The sequence below is a fragment of the Sander lucioperca genome, chromosome 6, assembly GCF_008315115.2.
Source record: "Sander lucioperca isolate FBNREF2018 chromosome 6, SLUC_FBN_1.2, whole genome shotgun sequence".
In the NCBI taxonomy this organism is placed as follows: domain Eukaryota; kingdom Metazoa; phylum Chordata; class Actinopteri; order Perciformes; family Percidae; genus Sander; species Sander lucioperca.
This window is the reverse complement of record NC_050178.1, coordinates 34,369,408-34,382,757: the sequence shown is the minus strand read 5'-3', so window position 1 is coordinate 34,382,757 and position 13,350 is coordinate 34,369,408. Positions and strand designations below refer to the sequence as shown.

General features: G+C 39.3%; 2 protein-coding genes across 4 annotated transcripts; both read right to left on the bottom strand.

Moving 5' to 3' along the window:
* Positions 1-2: 2 nt before the first annotated feature.
* tpra1 (transmembrane protein, adipocyte asscociated 1) lies at positions 3-6,879 on the bottom strand. The gene is made up of 11 exons (XM_031276687.2): positions 6,662-6,879; positions 5,520-5,703; positions 5,210-5,342; positions 4,627-4,713; positions 3,703-3,775; positions 3,425-3,504; positions 3,210-3,320; positions 3,030-3,090; positions 2,720-2,822; positions 2,197-2,277; positions 3-2,100 (listed from the first exon to the last, which is right to left on the bottom strand). Exons 2-11 carry the CDS (start codon positions 5,690-5,692, stop codon positions 1,830-1,832), a joined length of 1,173 nt encoding a protein of 390 aa, XP_031132547.1. The 5' UTR covers positions 5,693-5,703; positions 6,662-6,879; the 3' UTR covers positions 3-1,829.
* Positions 6,880-7,698: 819 nt separating this feature from the next.
* trim107 (tripartite motif containing 107) lies at positions 7,699-12,912 on the bottom strand. 3 transcript variants are annotated; one of them, XM_031276638.2, is made up of 3 exons: positions 12,462-12,912; positions 11,309-11,415; positions 7,699-9,604 (listed from the first exon to the last, which is right to left on the bottom strand). In XM_031276638.2, exons 2-3 carry the CDS (start codon positions 11,406-11,408, stop codon positions 8,076-8,078), a joined length of 1,629 nt encoding a protein of 542 aa, XP_031132498.1. In that variant the 5' UTR covers positions 11,409-11,415; positions 12,462-12,912; the 3' UTR covers positions 7,699-8,075. The 3 variants fall into 3 exon arrangements, with proteins under 3 accessions (XP_031132498.1, XP_031132499.1, XP_031132503.1); XM_031276639.2 differs by lacking the exon at positions 11,309-11,415; XM_031276643.2 differs by lacking the exons at positions 11,309-11,415; positions 12,462-12,912 and adding an exon at positions 10,114-10,131.
* Between the last annotated feature and the right edge of the window lie 438 nt (positions 12,913-13,350).

The following is a 13,350-nucleotide window of genomic DNA, read 5'->3' as shown; positions in this document are numbered from 1 at the left end:
AATGAAAGTCCAGGGTTTATTCTGTAGGTCACGGAATGCTCAATACATTGCATTAATATGGACTGAATATTATACAATCAATGCACTTAAATAAAAAGGCAATTTACAGTTCATTTGCAAAATGATTTAACATCAAAAATATTGTCTATCAAGAGAGAGGACTTCCATAATGATGCACCTTGTCAACTAATGTCATGAATCAGCAAACTGATTTCACAATCACTATTCTTAACGCCAAGTTATACAGCCGTTATCAGTGGCAATCAAACTTAAATATATATTTCTAGTCAGGAGGAGAATACTGTAATTTCTTGGAAATTCACAACTTCCTTATTGCGTTGTTGCTTTAAAATGATGAAAAAATAAATGTATTTTCTGCATTGAGGTCACCACTATCTATGATTACTGCTAGCTTAAATACTGTAATCCATTCATACCAAACATAAAGCATTTTCATGGGGAAACTCACATGCATCATATTTCCTTGGTAGGAATAAGTAAATGTGATGTGTGGTGGTTTAAAAAGAATAAAGTATGATATTTTAGTAATACTAAGAGGTATGACAAGAACTGATTTCACCCATCTGTGACATACCAACTGCCTGAGCCTCTCTTAAGATCTAGTTAATATCTATAGAATTAAACTATATCAATACCATCATTTGATACCATAAAACTGAGCAATATTGTTTATGGTCTAATTTGAGCACTTGTAATAACATTTGTGGAAAATATGAACACAGGAAAAAAGATGGGCAGAAAAAGAAAAACTTTGCAACAACAACCCTTTTGCGCCAAGCAGAGCTTAACTAGATATGCTGATATGGAATGAGGGCATGTCTATTTGGACTCCACAAAAAAGGTTTCTGCACATTTGTTGTTCAAATCAAATTCAAACGTAATAACGTGTCCTTAATGACTATGAAGCTAACAAATGTGCTTTCAGTAGCAGGAATGATTAATCTGGTATAAGAAATTAAAGCAAAAGCCCAAAATTAACAAAAGAGAGCGAGCTAATAGCTGAGACAATTTGTGATTTGCCCTTGTGTGAGAGCGTTACATATGGTTTGTGATCTTTAGCGTAATTGCAATGCCTGTATTTAGCAGTTACTGATTTCCTTATCATATTCCAGTGACACACATCACGCCAACACGTTTCACTTGTTCACAGGACGGACAGTGCCTTTTTCAGAAGACAAAGTACGCCTATCAAAATGAGTTAGCACTGGTCCTTGCCCTAGAGGCATGGTGATTCAGTAAAAAAAAGTATTAGCCAGTTGGGTCGTGAATCTAATCCAAGGCAACATATAATAAAGTCAGTTGAGAGGCTGTTACTCAAAGCTTTTAGTGGGAATGTACCGATGTTGAGTAGCCATCAAAAGAATGTTAGATCTTTAAAGACTTGGTTAGTTAAAATGGGGTTAAAACTTCATTATTGAGGATTGAGCAGTTGATGCATGATGCTGGAATTACAGAAAAGGAGCCGGTTGAACAGAATCAATAGTAAAGAGTCTGTCGGGGCCACAATCACAGACAGTACTCCTAGTGTGGAGCTACAGCAGCAGTGCACTCTGGCAACAGTGTTACAAAAGCAGTTGCTAAATTCACAGTCCTCCAGATAATTGGCTAGCAAAGGTCTCTCCTTAAGTGTCCACTTGGTAACTTATCCTGGCGTCAAAGCATGACCAAGATTACCCGTTCATGGTGTCCAACAACTTTGTTCTGCTTTTTTTTTTTGGCCAACTCCTCGGATCGCCACCCAAAATTACACACTACACACGCACAACATTTAAGTCCAGCTGTATAACCACCTCTCTTCTTCCATTCATTCACGCATTGATAGGTCTCCAGCGATCAGCTTCAGTGCTGTTAATGCTGCTGGACCCATAGGGTCCGGAGGCAACATCATCCAGGTATGCTCCAACCATACGAGAGCTGCCGGGACCAGAGCCATCGATCTGGGTGGAGGAGTAAAACAGGCCTTGGTCAGTCAGCTCCTTACGGCCAAGGGTCGTAGCGATGGTGGGTGGAAGGTGGACGTCGCTTTCATCCGGCTCATCCACCTGTGACTTGTAGGAGAACAGGATCTTGGGCTCTGAACTGTGGAAACGAAGGAAGAAGGGAAATAAAGGCACTTGGTCAACTGTCTTAAGCGCGACTATAAAGTATTCTGTATTTTATTTTTTTTGTACGAACCCAAAGAAGCCCTTGAGGAACGTGACATAAATGAGGGGAGCAAAGGTGGAGAAGTACAAGAAGGTGGTGACATCCACACAGCTGGTTCAGAAAAGACAAAAGAAAGGCAGGTTTCACACTGTGTCCCATTAAAAAAAGTTACAGGATTATCATCAGCTTCAGACAGAGCAAGCTCAACCATCCCCTTTAAATCCCTTTTGTCTCTGAAACTGTGGCCTCCAAACCAAAAAATGCATCATATTTCTGCCAAAAGAAATTATGTCCTCACTCCACTAAACTTCATTGGACCCACCAAAACAGTGAGTCATCCCCTAGTTGAAACTCAGCCAAACAAAAACAGCCACCCAGCTCCATATTCAGGACATTTTTCTAAAAAAAAAAAAAAAGTGTGTGCTGCATAAACCCCAACACTTTATAGTGATAGTTGCTCTGAAGCAAAACATCTATTCAACTTATCATTTTCTTCCTAAAATACTCACACAGGTCTATTTATTAAGTATAATACTCAAAGGAGAATACTGACCAGAGTCCCTCAATGATTCCAGCACATAGCAGAGCACTTCCCAGGCCCTGGATGAGGTTCAGTAAAGACAGGATGGCAGCATACACATAGAAACTCCTCTTAGCTGGACAAAAGAAGCAAAACAAAGATTAATGGGCAACAGAGGGCAAATGCTTTCGATTATATGGCATCACGCAGTGGTAAAAAGCACATTTCTAAGAGTGCAGCACATCCTCGTGGATTTACATGGATTACATGATATGTAATGCTAATCTTTTAACCTTTTTAAAACTAATTTATGATCTCTGCTGAAATGAAATCCGTAACTTACATGGAAGAGATATTCTTTCCCTCACTGGAGTTTTAGGCAAGATCACAATCAAAGAGTACACCTATAAAAAAATAGGTTTACACCATCAATCAATTCAATGTCAGTTATCAGGTATCTGTCAAGTATGTGTTTTATTTTATTCCTCATGCTGCTTCTGCTGCATAGTTACGGGTTACAGACCAGAAAGAAGAAGCAGGAACTGGCCAACCAGAAGTGCCGTCCTCCGTGACCGTAGATGTTAAAGTCCTCAGCGGACAGGTGACTGTCTGGATACAGGATCTCTAGTGTGCCCTAGAACAATATCTCCTTTATTTAAACTGAATTCAGAAAGACAACTCACCAAAATGTCCTGTTTTTTTTTTTTTATCATTTAACATCTTATCATCCATCATTACCTGTGTGATAGAGTAGCCCAGAGCCAGCACTGCAGTGATAGCCAGCACTCGCTTTATACTGGACTTGCTCTCCAGGTGACCTGATAAATGAATAAAGAAAGAGGCTTAACAGAAACAAAAAATATACAGACATTCAGTTACATTCATAATTAGAATCAGGGCTGAAAAGGATGGTTATTAATTCATCACTTGAAACAGATATGTCATGTGAAAAAGGACACACCAAACTGGTTCACATACACAGTAAATGAGAACTGAAAGCAGTAGAGCAAACTAACCAAAAGCCAGTCCCAAGATAACAACACTGAGCTCAATAGCCAGCAAGAAGAAGCGGGTGATTTCCCACAGCACCTGAAGAGACAACAAACATCATGAGTATGCACTGTGACTAGAGTAGATTGGCTGCAATGTAACACATGTTGACCCGGAACATTTGCAAAACCTTACAAGTCAGGTCACACTCCAAAGCATTATATAATCATGTGTATGTTTTTCTTCAACAGTGCCGCCATGACAATGTGCTATGGGAACAGTAGGTTCATCACTCTGAACTCCAATGGGATCTGTCTGTTATGGGAGGAATGTCAGCCATTCCTTTCCTTTCCTTTTGGACATGAAAGCCAAACAAAGTCATGCTAAAGCTCAGATCAGCCCCTCTGGGCATTCACTAAAAGGGGATATGATGACTGCTACTACAGTATGGGTGAAAAATAATCTGGAACGTTTAGAAGGGACTTTTCTCTAGGCTGTATGTTCGACCACACAAAAAAAAGCAGTTTCTACTCCAAACGGACCCTGCTGCTATAGTTTACAGTAAACATGTAAATCTTGTTTCCGTGTATGTTTTCATTTAAAGAAAAATGCTGAATAAATCTGAAAAACAAAGAGTAAAAACAACAATCCTACATGTGTACTGTTAACTATGTCCAGCTTTTATAGCTACAAATAACCATGCACTGTGGGGCTTTGCTGAAGGTCAAAATCATATAAATCATATCATCATCATATAATCATATAAATGTCCATTTGACTTCGAGATGAAAAATATCTTTCACAAATGAATTTCTTAAAATATTACAGATTACATTACTAGAAACGTTTTGTTTCTAGTTGTTTGGATTTAGCATGAGACTTTAATTTCCATGATCTATAACCCGTGTGTGTTCCAAAAACGCTATTTATGTTTTCATGTGCTTCCTTACTTTGTCAATTATGGTGGCAGCACTGGACGCGCTGACAGTCATGGACACTACGGCCCGGGTGATTCCAACCGCTGCTACAACAAACACCTACGAAATACAGTAAAAAACATGTTAGACAATATTTAACACTCAATCTTTTCAACACAATAAAAACATGTCCTGCCTGGTAGTGACAAACAACATGCAGAGTTCCTTTACAGCCTTGCCAGGCATTGTGGAACGGAGATATCTTCTTTACAAGTCTTTGTTGTTATTTTACCATCACTGGAATGGTAACCTAAATAGACAGACGCAGTACATTTTGGAAACAAAGAGTAAGCACCTTCCACAGAGAAGAAACAGATTATAAAGCAGAGCAGTAAACAAGAAAGAAACCCCTCAGCAAGTCTTTCCACAAAGTTGTTTGTCTTTGTTGTCAGACAAAAGTGAAAGGTATTAACAGGTGCATTGTCCCTTCAGACTTTTTGGGGATCAACTGAACTGAAACACCTTTATTAATAGAATTCACAGTTTTGCACGATGCCAAGCTCAAGATAACTACTTTGAATACTTTATATCGGTGTTTCTGTTGTCTGTGTCCTACCAGCAAGTAAAAGGTGACGAAGATGGGGCTGGAGGTGAGTCGAATCTTTGCCCTGGCCGAGGGCAGCTTCCACATCAGGAATACAAAGAAGGCCACATTAGGCACAAGCAGTAAAATGTCCCAGAACCGTACCCTAGGAGTAGGGAGATGAATGTGAGGGGGATAATACAGAATTTTCTGAAAATTATTTCATCTGCAGTAGATATTTTGTGTGGCATGTCGGAATGTCATACATATTCAAAGGCAATGTATGCTTTACTTTGTCTTTCATAGTTTCCAATTATTTCTTCTACAGTATGCTACTGAATACCTGGAGTCTCCAATGTCCTCGTACAGAACTTGCAAACATTTGTGAGGCTTGGTGATGTTGGCTTCAGTATCAGGTTGCCACGTTGGGAATGTTGATGTGTTCTCCAATGGTGTAGGTGAAATACTGCCATTGTATTGAGCAAACCTAACCACAGCAGTCACTGTGGCTAGCATGGTGTCGGACGCTGCAGGGGGAAAAAGCTCACATCAGCTGAGGCAGACCTTTTACTTGTCATTCTAATTCTAAGACTCTCCTCTTTTTGGAGGAGTTTCAGGTTGTGAAGTGGGCTTTGTAATGGGAAGGTCCCTTTGGTTTAATACAAAAAGGTGCCGAGTCCTTTTTAGGGCATATAATAAGTAAATGTATGCTAGACCCAACTCGTAGCCTAGCTATGACATATGAGCATAGTAAAACACTTAATGAATCCAAACTTTTTGCTGCCTCAGCTAACGTTACAGAGGTTTAGGACTTGGTGTACTGTTGGATTGTTGTACCAGTCACAGCTTTCTCCACTTTAAGCTATGTTGTTTCGCTATGTCAGCCATGTGTGGTGACATACATTTCAAGTTTCAAACGATACATAAAACTAATCTAGCTAGTTAGTCCTGTTAACATTAAAGTAGCATACCATTGACATGTTACAGTAGCTAGCCTACTGTTACAATACTTGGCTACAGTAACGTTAAACATAAAATGACAAGAGGTCGTAAATCAAGACCGCTCTTTCTGTAGCTAGCTAGTTGGTTAAAGATGAGAAAGGGCAGCTAGGGCAGCTAGTCAATCATAACGTAGCTAGCCTAACGTACGATTCCTTCATCTGATTTATCATTAATACTTTCGCTTAGCGTCAGGGGGATTTCAGACGTTAGCTAGCTAGCTAATGCTGCGACTAAAGGTGCTAACAGCGGTCGGAGGATGGGCTGCTTGTAAATTACAATTATATTCTCCGAGCTTCCGTAAGAGACAAATACAATAATGACGACTATTCTAAAGGTAAATATAGCTTGCTAATTAACACTGCTTAAAAGCCGACTGGCTCAAGTTAGCATCAAAACAAACGTGTTAACGTTACTAGTGCAAGAGCAATGACGCTGACCCAACGTAACGAGAGCTTCAACTGGTCAAAAATAAAAACATCTTACCGACTCAGTAGACTCCGATTCAAGGGTACAACTGATATAAAATATTTGACAAAGAATCTGTCTTCAGCACATGCTTTACTCGCTGTCATACACGCTGTAATCGATCAATAAACAGATCGCCGACACGGGACATGGCTGTGGATAGTTTCGTACAGTTTCGTTAACAAATTTTCCCAGTGAGGTCAGCTGACACTCACCAAACAAGCAGAGTAAGTCTCGCGAGATGACATTGTGGCGTATGTGTTTTTTTTCGAAGAGGCAGGCTGTGGCAATAGCTTTTTTATATGTCAATGGGCAATAGCTTTAGTTTTTCAGTTCTTTAGATTTATTTAAATTAAGAGGAGACACTACATGTAAATAGGGTCAACATTTTAACTAATAGATATCATTATGAAACTTCCCTATAGTTGATTACAGACCATCATTTTATCATCACTGAAATTGTACGTTTAAATATGCTAATTTATTAAATAATTTGCATACATTTCGGGTGGCAGTAGCTCAGTCCGTAGGGAGTTGGGTTGGGAACCGGAGGGTCGCTGGTTCAAGTCCCCGTACGGACGGAGGTGGACTGGTAGCTGGAGTTGCCAGTTCACCTCCTGGGCACTGCCAAGGTGCCCTTGAGCAAGGCACTGAATATATATATATTTTTTTTTTTCAGGCCTGTGTGCAGTGTGTAATAGCAACAGAGTGTAAATTGTAATTTCCCCATTGGGGATCAATAAAGAGTATAAATGAATTAGTATAAAAATTAAATTTCCAGAACAGAAATGTGAACATTGAATAAAGCCAGATTCAAAATGATTTCTTCATTTTGTTGACATATTAGAGACAGAGGATAACTTACTGACACCTGTGCTTTTCCTACTATGACAAGTCAAAATGCCTGCTGTGAAGGACTATATGTGTAAGAAGTTTAGTTTATCAGATGGAAATAAACTCACTACATCAAAACACAATATTTTTTAAAATGTTTATGCCTTTTACATTGTTTATATCTTTAAACTTAAACCTAAAGCAAAAAAAAAGAATAATAATTACAAAACTGTCATTTATTGACACAACATTTTAAGCACTATGTTTCAGGCACACTGCAATGAGTAATTCAGTCACATTTATGGTTTTTATGCCTATGTAGACTTGAGAAGCAGTCATATAATATCACAACGAGCATCCAAAGTGCTAGGCAAAAGTAGGTGAGTAGCCTATAGACGATCAGGAAGTGCCATCAGAATTCCTGAACTCTTTAGAACAAGTTGCCTGAGGAATAGGGAAATCAGACTGTCTTCTTTCAAGACACAACTAAGACTTGAAATTCTTTAAATCGTACAAATCAAGAAATATTATTATTTTGCTCTTTCTACTATGCAGCGCATTTGCAAAGAATATATAGTTGATAGAAATATACTTGGGATTATGAATAAATAGTGGCACGCCCTTTGGGGTGCCCTGACATCATCCTGTAGGCCAGGTGCACTGGTTCAGTGAGGTTAGCCTTAAATGTGTACACATGAGTCTTCCCGCTGATGGGGCTGATGTTGTAAAAGCTCAGCCTGTGGGTCTTGAAACTCAGTCTGATCTCTAGCCTGTGTGAGACTGTGGTCCTCTTCAGCGGCACATCGTGACTCTGCTCAAAGGCTGTCAGCAGGTTGTTGAACCACATCAGACACCAGGAGCTCCGGCTGCTTTCCAGAGCCGAGGGCATCCCGCTACGTGCTAGCTTCCCACTGTAGCACACGCCGATGATCCACGGAGAACCTTCAAGCTCCACTTCCCAACTATGTTCACCTTCAGAGAAGCTCTGGGTGCTGAGGACCTGGAAGAAGTTGGTGAACCTTTGAGGAGAGGATGGGTAGGGCTGTTTAGCAGCGCTGAAAGTCACCGTCTTCAAGTCCTCTGAGAGGACAAGGTTTGGGTGGGCTGTTTCTGGATCAAAGGTTACCTCTGAAGGGTTAAGGGTGTTTCGAAGGGAGCGCTGAATCTCTCCAAATCTTTCCCTCAGCTCAGCGTTCATGTCTTCCAGCTTGGGACAGGCTCGCTTAGAGTTGACTTTTGATTCAACATGGTCGTCCTCTTCTCCCACAGGCTTAGCCAGCAACTCCACAATGTGTGGTTGTAGAGTCTGAAGCTCCTCACTAAATGCAGTCTTATCATCTTCAGTCAGAAGGGACTCTGCTCGGAGCACAGCTTGTCTTAGCTGCTTTGTCAGCTCGGAAGCTTGGCTGACTCGTCTGCCTAGACTGGCTTCACCTGGACCTACCTCTTCTTCAATCAGCTGCATCACCTGTGTGCTGTAGCTCTGTGCCAAATCTTTTATCTGCCCTAAAAGTCTGCATGCTTTCTCTCTCAGCTGACCATTAGCAGTGGTCACCTCTAACTCTCGTTCCCTCTCCTTCCTCAGCACACTCTCTGCCATCTCCAACTTGAGGCTCAACTCTGTGACTTGAGATGCCATTCTGAATTTAGGTTCATCCATTTCCATCTTGTCTTTGCCACTGCCATTCTTTCCCTTACACCCTGAGCTCTCCTCCCGGCTCTCCCCAGATTTTGCTGTGTCCTGGTGGTGCTTTGTGTTTGATTCTTCTGTGACAGAGCTATGATCACTCTTGATTGTTACATGGCCGACTTCAGAAGGGCTTGCAGTGGAATTGACTTTCCCAGCAGTGGCTTTGTAGGTCTCTATGATGCTGCACATTTTGAAGCTTTTCACAAGGGCTTTGGTTCCCTGGTACTCTGCCTGGCACTCAGGGCAGCTGTGTTGGTCAAGGCCTTCTCCCATTGTCTGAAGGCAGGCAAAGCAGTAGATGTGACTACAGGGAAGAGAAACTGGCTCAGAGAAGAGCTGCAAGCAAATAGGGCATTTAAGCTCCAAAGCTAAAGCTTCTGGATCATCCATTTTAGAAAACTTTGCTTCAGTCTCACTCACAGACATGTTGACAAGCCCTAGAAAAACAGACAAACAGACAACTCAGGGTAAGACTTCAGAAATATGTTTATTATATACACTTTGATGACTTATTTGACTCTGTTAAGATTGTGAATGTCTGTAATGAGTTAATAAATGTGTAAATGGCATAAGGGAAAAATGATTTAAAGTAACAACAATAAAGTATAAAAAAACATAACAAAGTCATAGACAGGACTTAAGTCATAAATCCCCTCGCACTAAGAAAATAATGGCCAAACACCAAATACAGTCGATTTTATATTTATTGTGTCAATTGGGAATTTTATTTCCCGACATGAATATCTTAATACCGAAATACTGAATTATGGAATGCCATTTTATTCAATATTTAATAAATACATAAATACATGAATAAATAAATAAACCTTTGAAATACATCACAAAATAAATAAATGAGGCAATAAATACATAAATAATTAAATAAATGTAAATATTAATATGTAAATTAATCAATTAGTTAAATAAATATATTAAAAGGTTTTACTTTTACTTATTTCATGGTACCTTTATTTCATAAGTCCACGTTTGTTTGTTTATTTATATATATATATATATATATATATATATATATATATATATATATATATATATATATATATATATATATATATATATATATATATATGTGTGTGTTAAATATTTTGTTCCGATGCTTTCATGGACTCTCTATGGGCTTCTCCCTTGACTGTATGCCGCCACGTCCCCCTCTTTGCCTGCGAGCTTCTCCTGACTATACGGTAATTTCTCTACTATGCGACAGAAAGTCACATAGTTATGACACAATCGTTAGCCTATTTATACAAAAAAGCTGCTACAGAGCCATTACGTGAGATACAAGGTAATGGAGCCTTTTATATAGTATATTGTTGTGTTTCTTTAGAAATAAACAATGGACAAATAGAGTCTTTAAACGCTTCAGATGTAAAGTTATTCGCTCTCAAAGTGACGCCAAAATGAATGGGAGTCAATGAAATGCTAGCAGAAGGTGATGGCTTGTTACGCTGGCTACACACTGGCTGCATGGCGTGAGCGCGGCGGGAGCGTGGCGTGTCAGTTGGGTGGCAGCTGCGTGGTGTTTTCTATGTCTTTGCACACCAGAAACGTGTCTTATGCGGCGCTGCTGCTGCTAGCCTTGTCTGTACACATGTATGTTTCCCATTGATAAACTGCACTCAAGCAGTAGTATACTTCATGTTGAACATAAATATATACTGATTTGATTACAGCAAAAACAACATCGGCAGTATTGACGGCAAAATAGGCTACAGAATATTTGGTTCTGTATTGACAGGTGCAATATTTGACATTTATATCTGCATTTATGTCACAACTAGAGACTTTCAAACATCAACATGTCATTTATTAAATGTATTTGTGTCAAAATAACATATAAACATATTTTCCTATTCTATTTAGAATGTAAACGCTTCCAACACGCTTGCGTATCGCGTGAAAAATAGGCATTGGTCCTATTTCTAGCATGCACGCTTTTTCGGCGCAGCTCGAGCCGCGCCTGAGACATGCGTGTCACGCAGGCAGTGTGCAAGCTCTAACCTGTTAACATGGGAGCCAAAATAAAAACGGACACGCCACGCAGCTGACACGCTCACACCAGGCATCCAGTGCGTAGCCGGCCTTAGCCTCAGAATCTCCCCATAGGAGGTACCCTTGGAGCCCACCGATGTCTTCCATTATGTCCGCACTCTCACTTGCCAGCCTTTTTTTTTGCCCACGGCTCTGTTCTGAACGTGAGAGATAGCCACGCCCCCTGATTTGCATATAAGAACTGGAAATAAATAGAGAGGGAAATCAATAAATGGAAAAAGGAAATAAAAGTCCACGGAAATAAATAAATGTGGATTTATGAAATAAAGGTCTCTTGAAACAAATAAACGTGGACTTATGAAATACAAGTACCATGAAATAAGTAAAAGTAAAACCTTTTAATATATTTATTTAACTAATTAATTCATTTGTATATGAATATTTACATTTATTTTATTATTTATGTATTTATTGCCTCATTTATTTATTTCATGATGTATTTCAAAGTCATATTGATGTATTTATTTATTCATGAATTTATGTATTCATTTATTTTTTTGTTGGCCTAAAAATAATCTAACTTAAATATAGGCTATTCCAGTCCAAAAACATACAGGAGTCAGGGTATAAAATATCGTCATCGTGTCATCAATGACGGATATGGCCCTGAATAATATAAACATGTTATGCATCTTTCTTGCAGGTGTATAGGAAAAAGGCCTACTGAGGAAGTTACCGATGCCCATGCATGACTAGCACAGCACAAGGCAACCATACAGTCCACGCATACAAGAAAAGTTATTTAAAAAAGAATCACAGGCAAAACTCTGCACAAGTTAGACCAAGGTTTTATCAAATGTTGTCTATTGTAAATGGGGCATTTTAGTGGCAGGAAGATGTTTCTAACGGCTATGAATTGTCAAGAGCGAGGTCTAAAAATAGGTCAAATGTTTCTGCGTCGTCAACCAGCTCGACTGTTTACTCGTCGGTTAAGTTTCGATTTCCAGCGAGCAGGATCTCCACGCGGCCGAATCACAAGTTTCAGTTTTATAAATCACTCTTACTGTACACTGTTGTAGTTATTATGCTGCAGGGTATAGCTTTGATTTAAATTAATTTGGCTTTGCTTCCTTGAAAAATAATTCGGTTTTAGATTATTCATAAGCGTCACTTAATGCGCATCACTAGCAAGCGAACTGTATTCAACTAAATATCGATTGTCCGTCATTACAAAAAAAGTCAAAGAATTAAGTGAAAGACAAAAGTACAAAAAAAAAAAAGACTTACCTTTTACAACAGTTCTGTCTTGCTTCGACTCTTCCTGTTCAGGTAGCTCAGTCAATAATGCACTGACGCAGAGATCAGCAGTCCGCCTTTCAAAACACTGACGCCTTCATTTGTCCCACTGGAGCTCAATGGGTAATCCATCTTGAGCAGCATGTTTCCGCCTGACTTCATATGTGTTTGCCAAACCTTTACCCACTCTGCCCCACAATCTAATATGGTAAATGCCATGCCCTCAGAATTGGTATATCAGTATTTTAAAGGGGAACACCACCTAAATGAAGAATTCCAATTGGTTATTTCCATGGCCTAGTAAAGTTCAATCAATATTTGTGAACATGAACTACTCTCTCTCAAAGCCAGAAACCAGAGAAGTAAGTCTCAAACTTGTGATGTCATCAAGTCTAAAGTCTGGAGCTGCTCCATAGACAATGAAAGGGAGACTGTTTTTGTTTTCTTTCGTTTTTATAACTAAATGAGCTTTATTCTGTTGTAGTGCTCTCTTTTCTGAAACAGAAAATGTTCATATACTCAGAACATTCCCCTGGGTGCTCTGGGTCATATATCATTTTTTCCCAATCTATTGGCTATTGATTGCAGCAGTTACAGACTTTATGCTTGATGACATCACAAATTTGAGTTTCTGGAGTCATTCATGTTTACATGTAAATTCAGGTGGATTTTGATTGTCTGTCAGTGTTTCTACTGTTCATCAAATCGCTCTGAAAGTGATCCCGACGATAATGTTCGCCACTGTCATCGTTATAGTTGTGGTGTGTACTCAACCACCTGAGTTAGAATGATTTTTAAAACTAAATTTTAAAAGTTATCATTATCGTTATCGTTCTTGGTGTGGACAGCCTTTTTAGGAATAACATGTATGGGTTTTTAA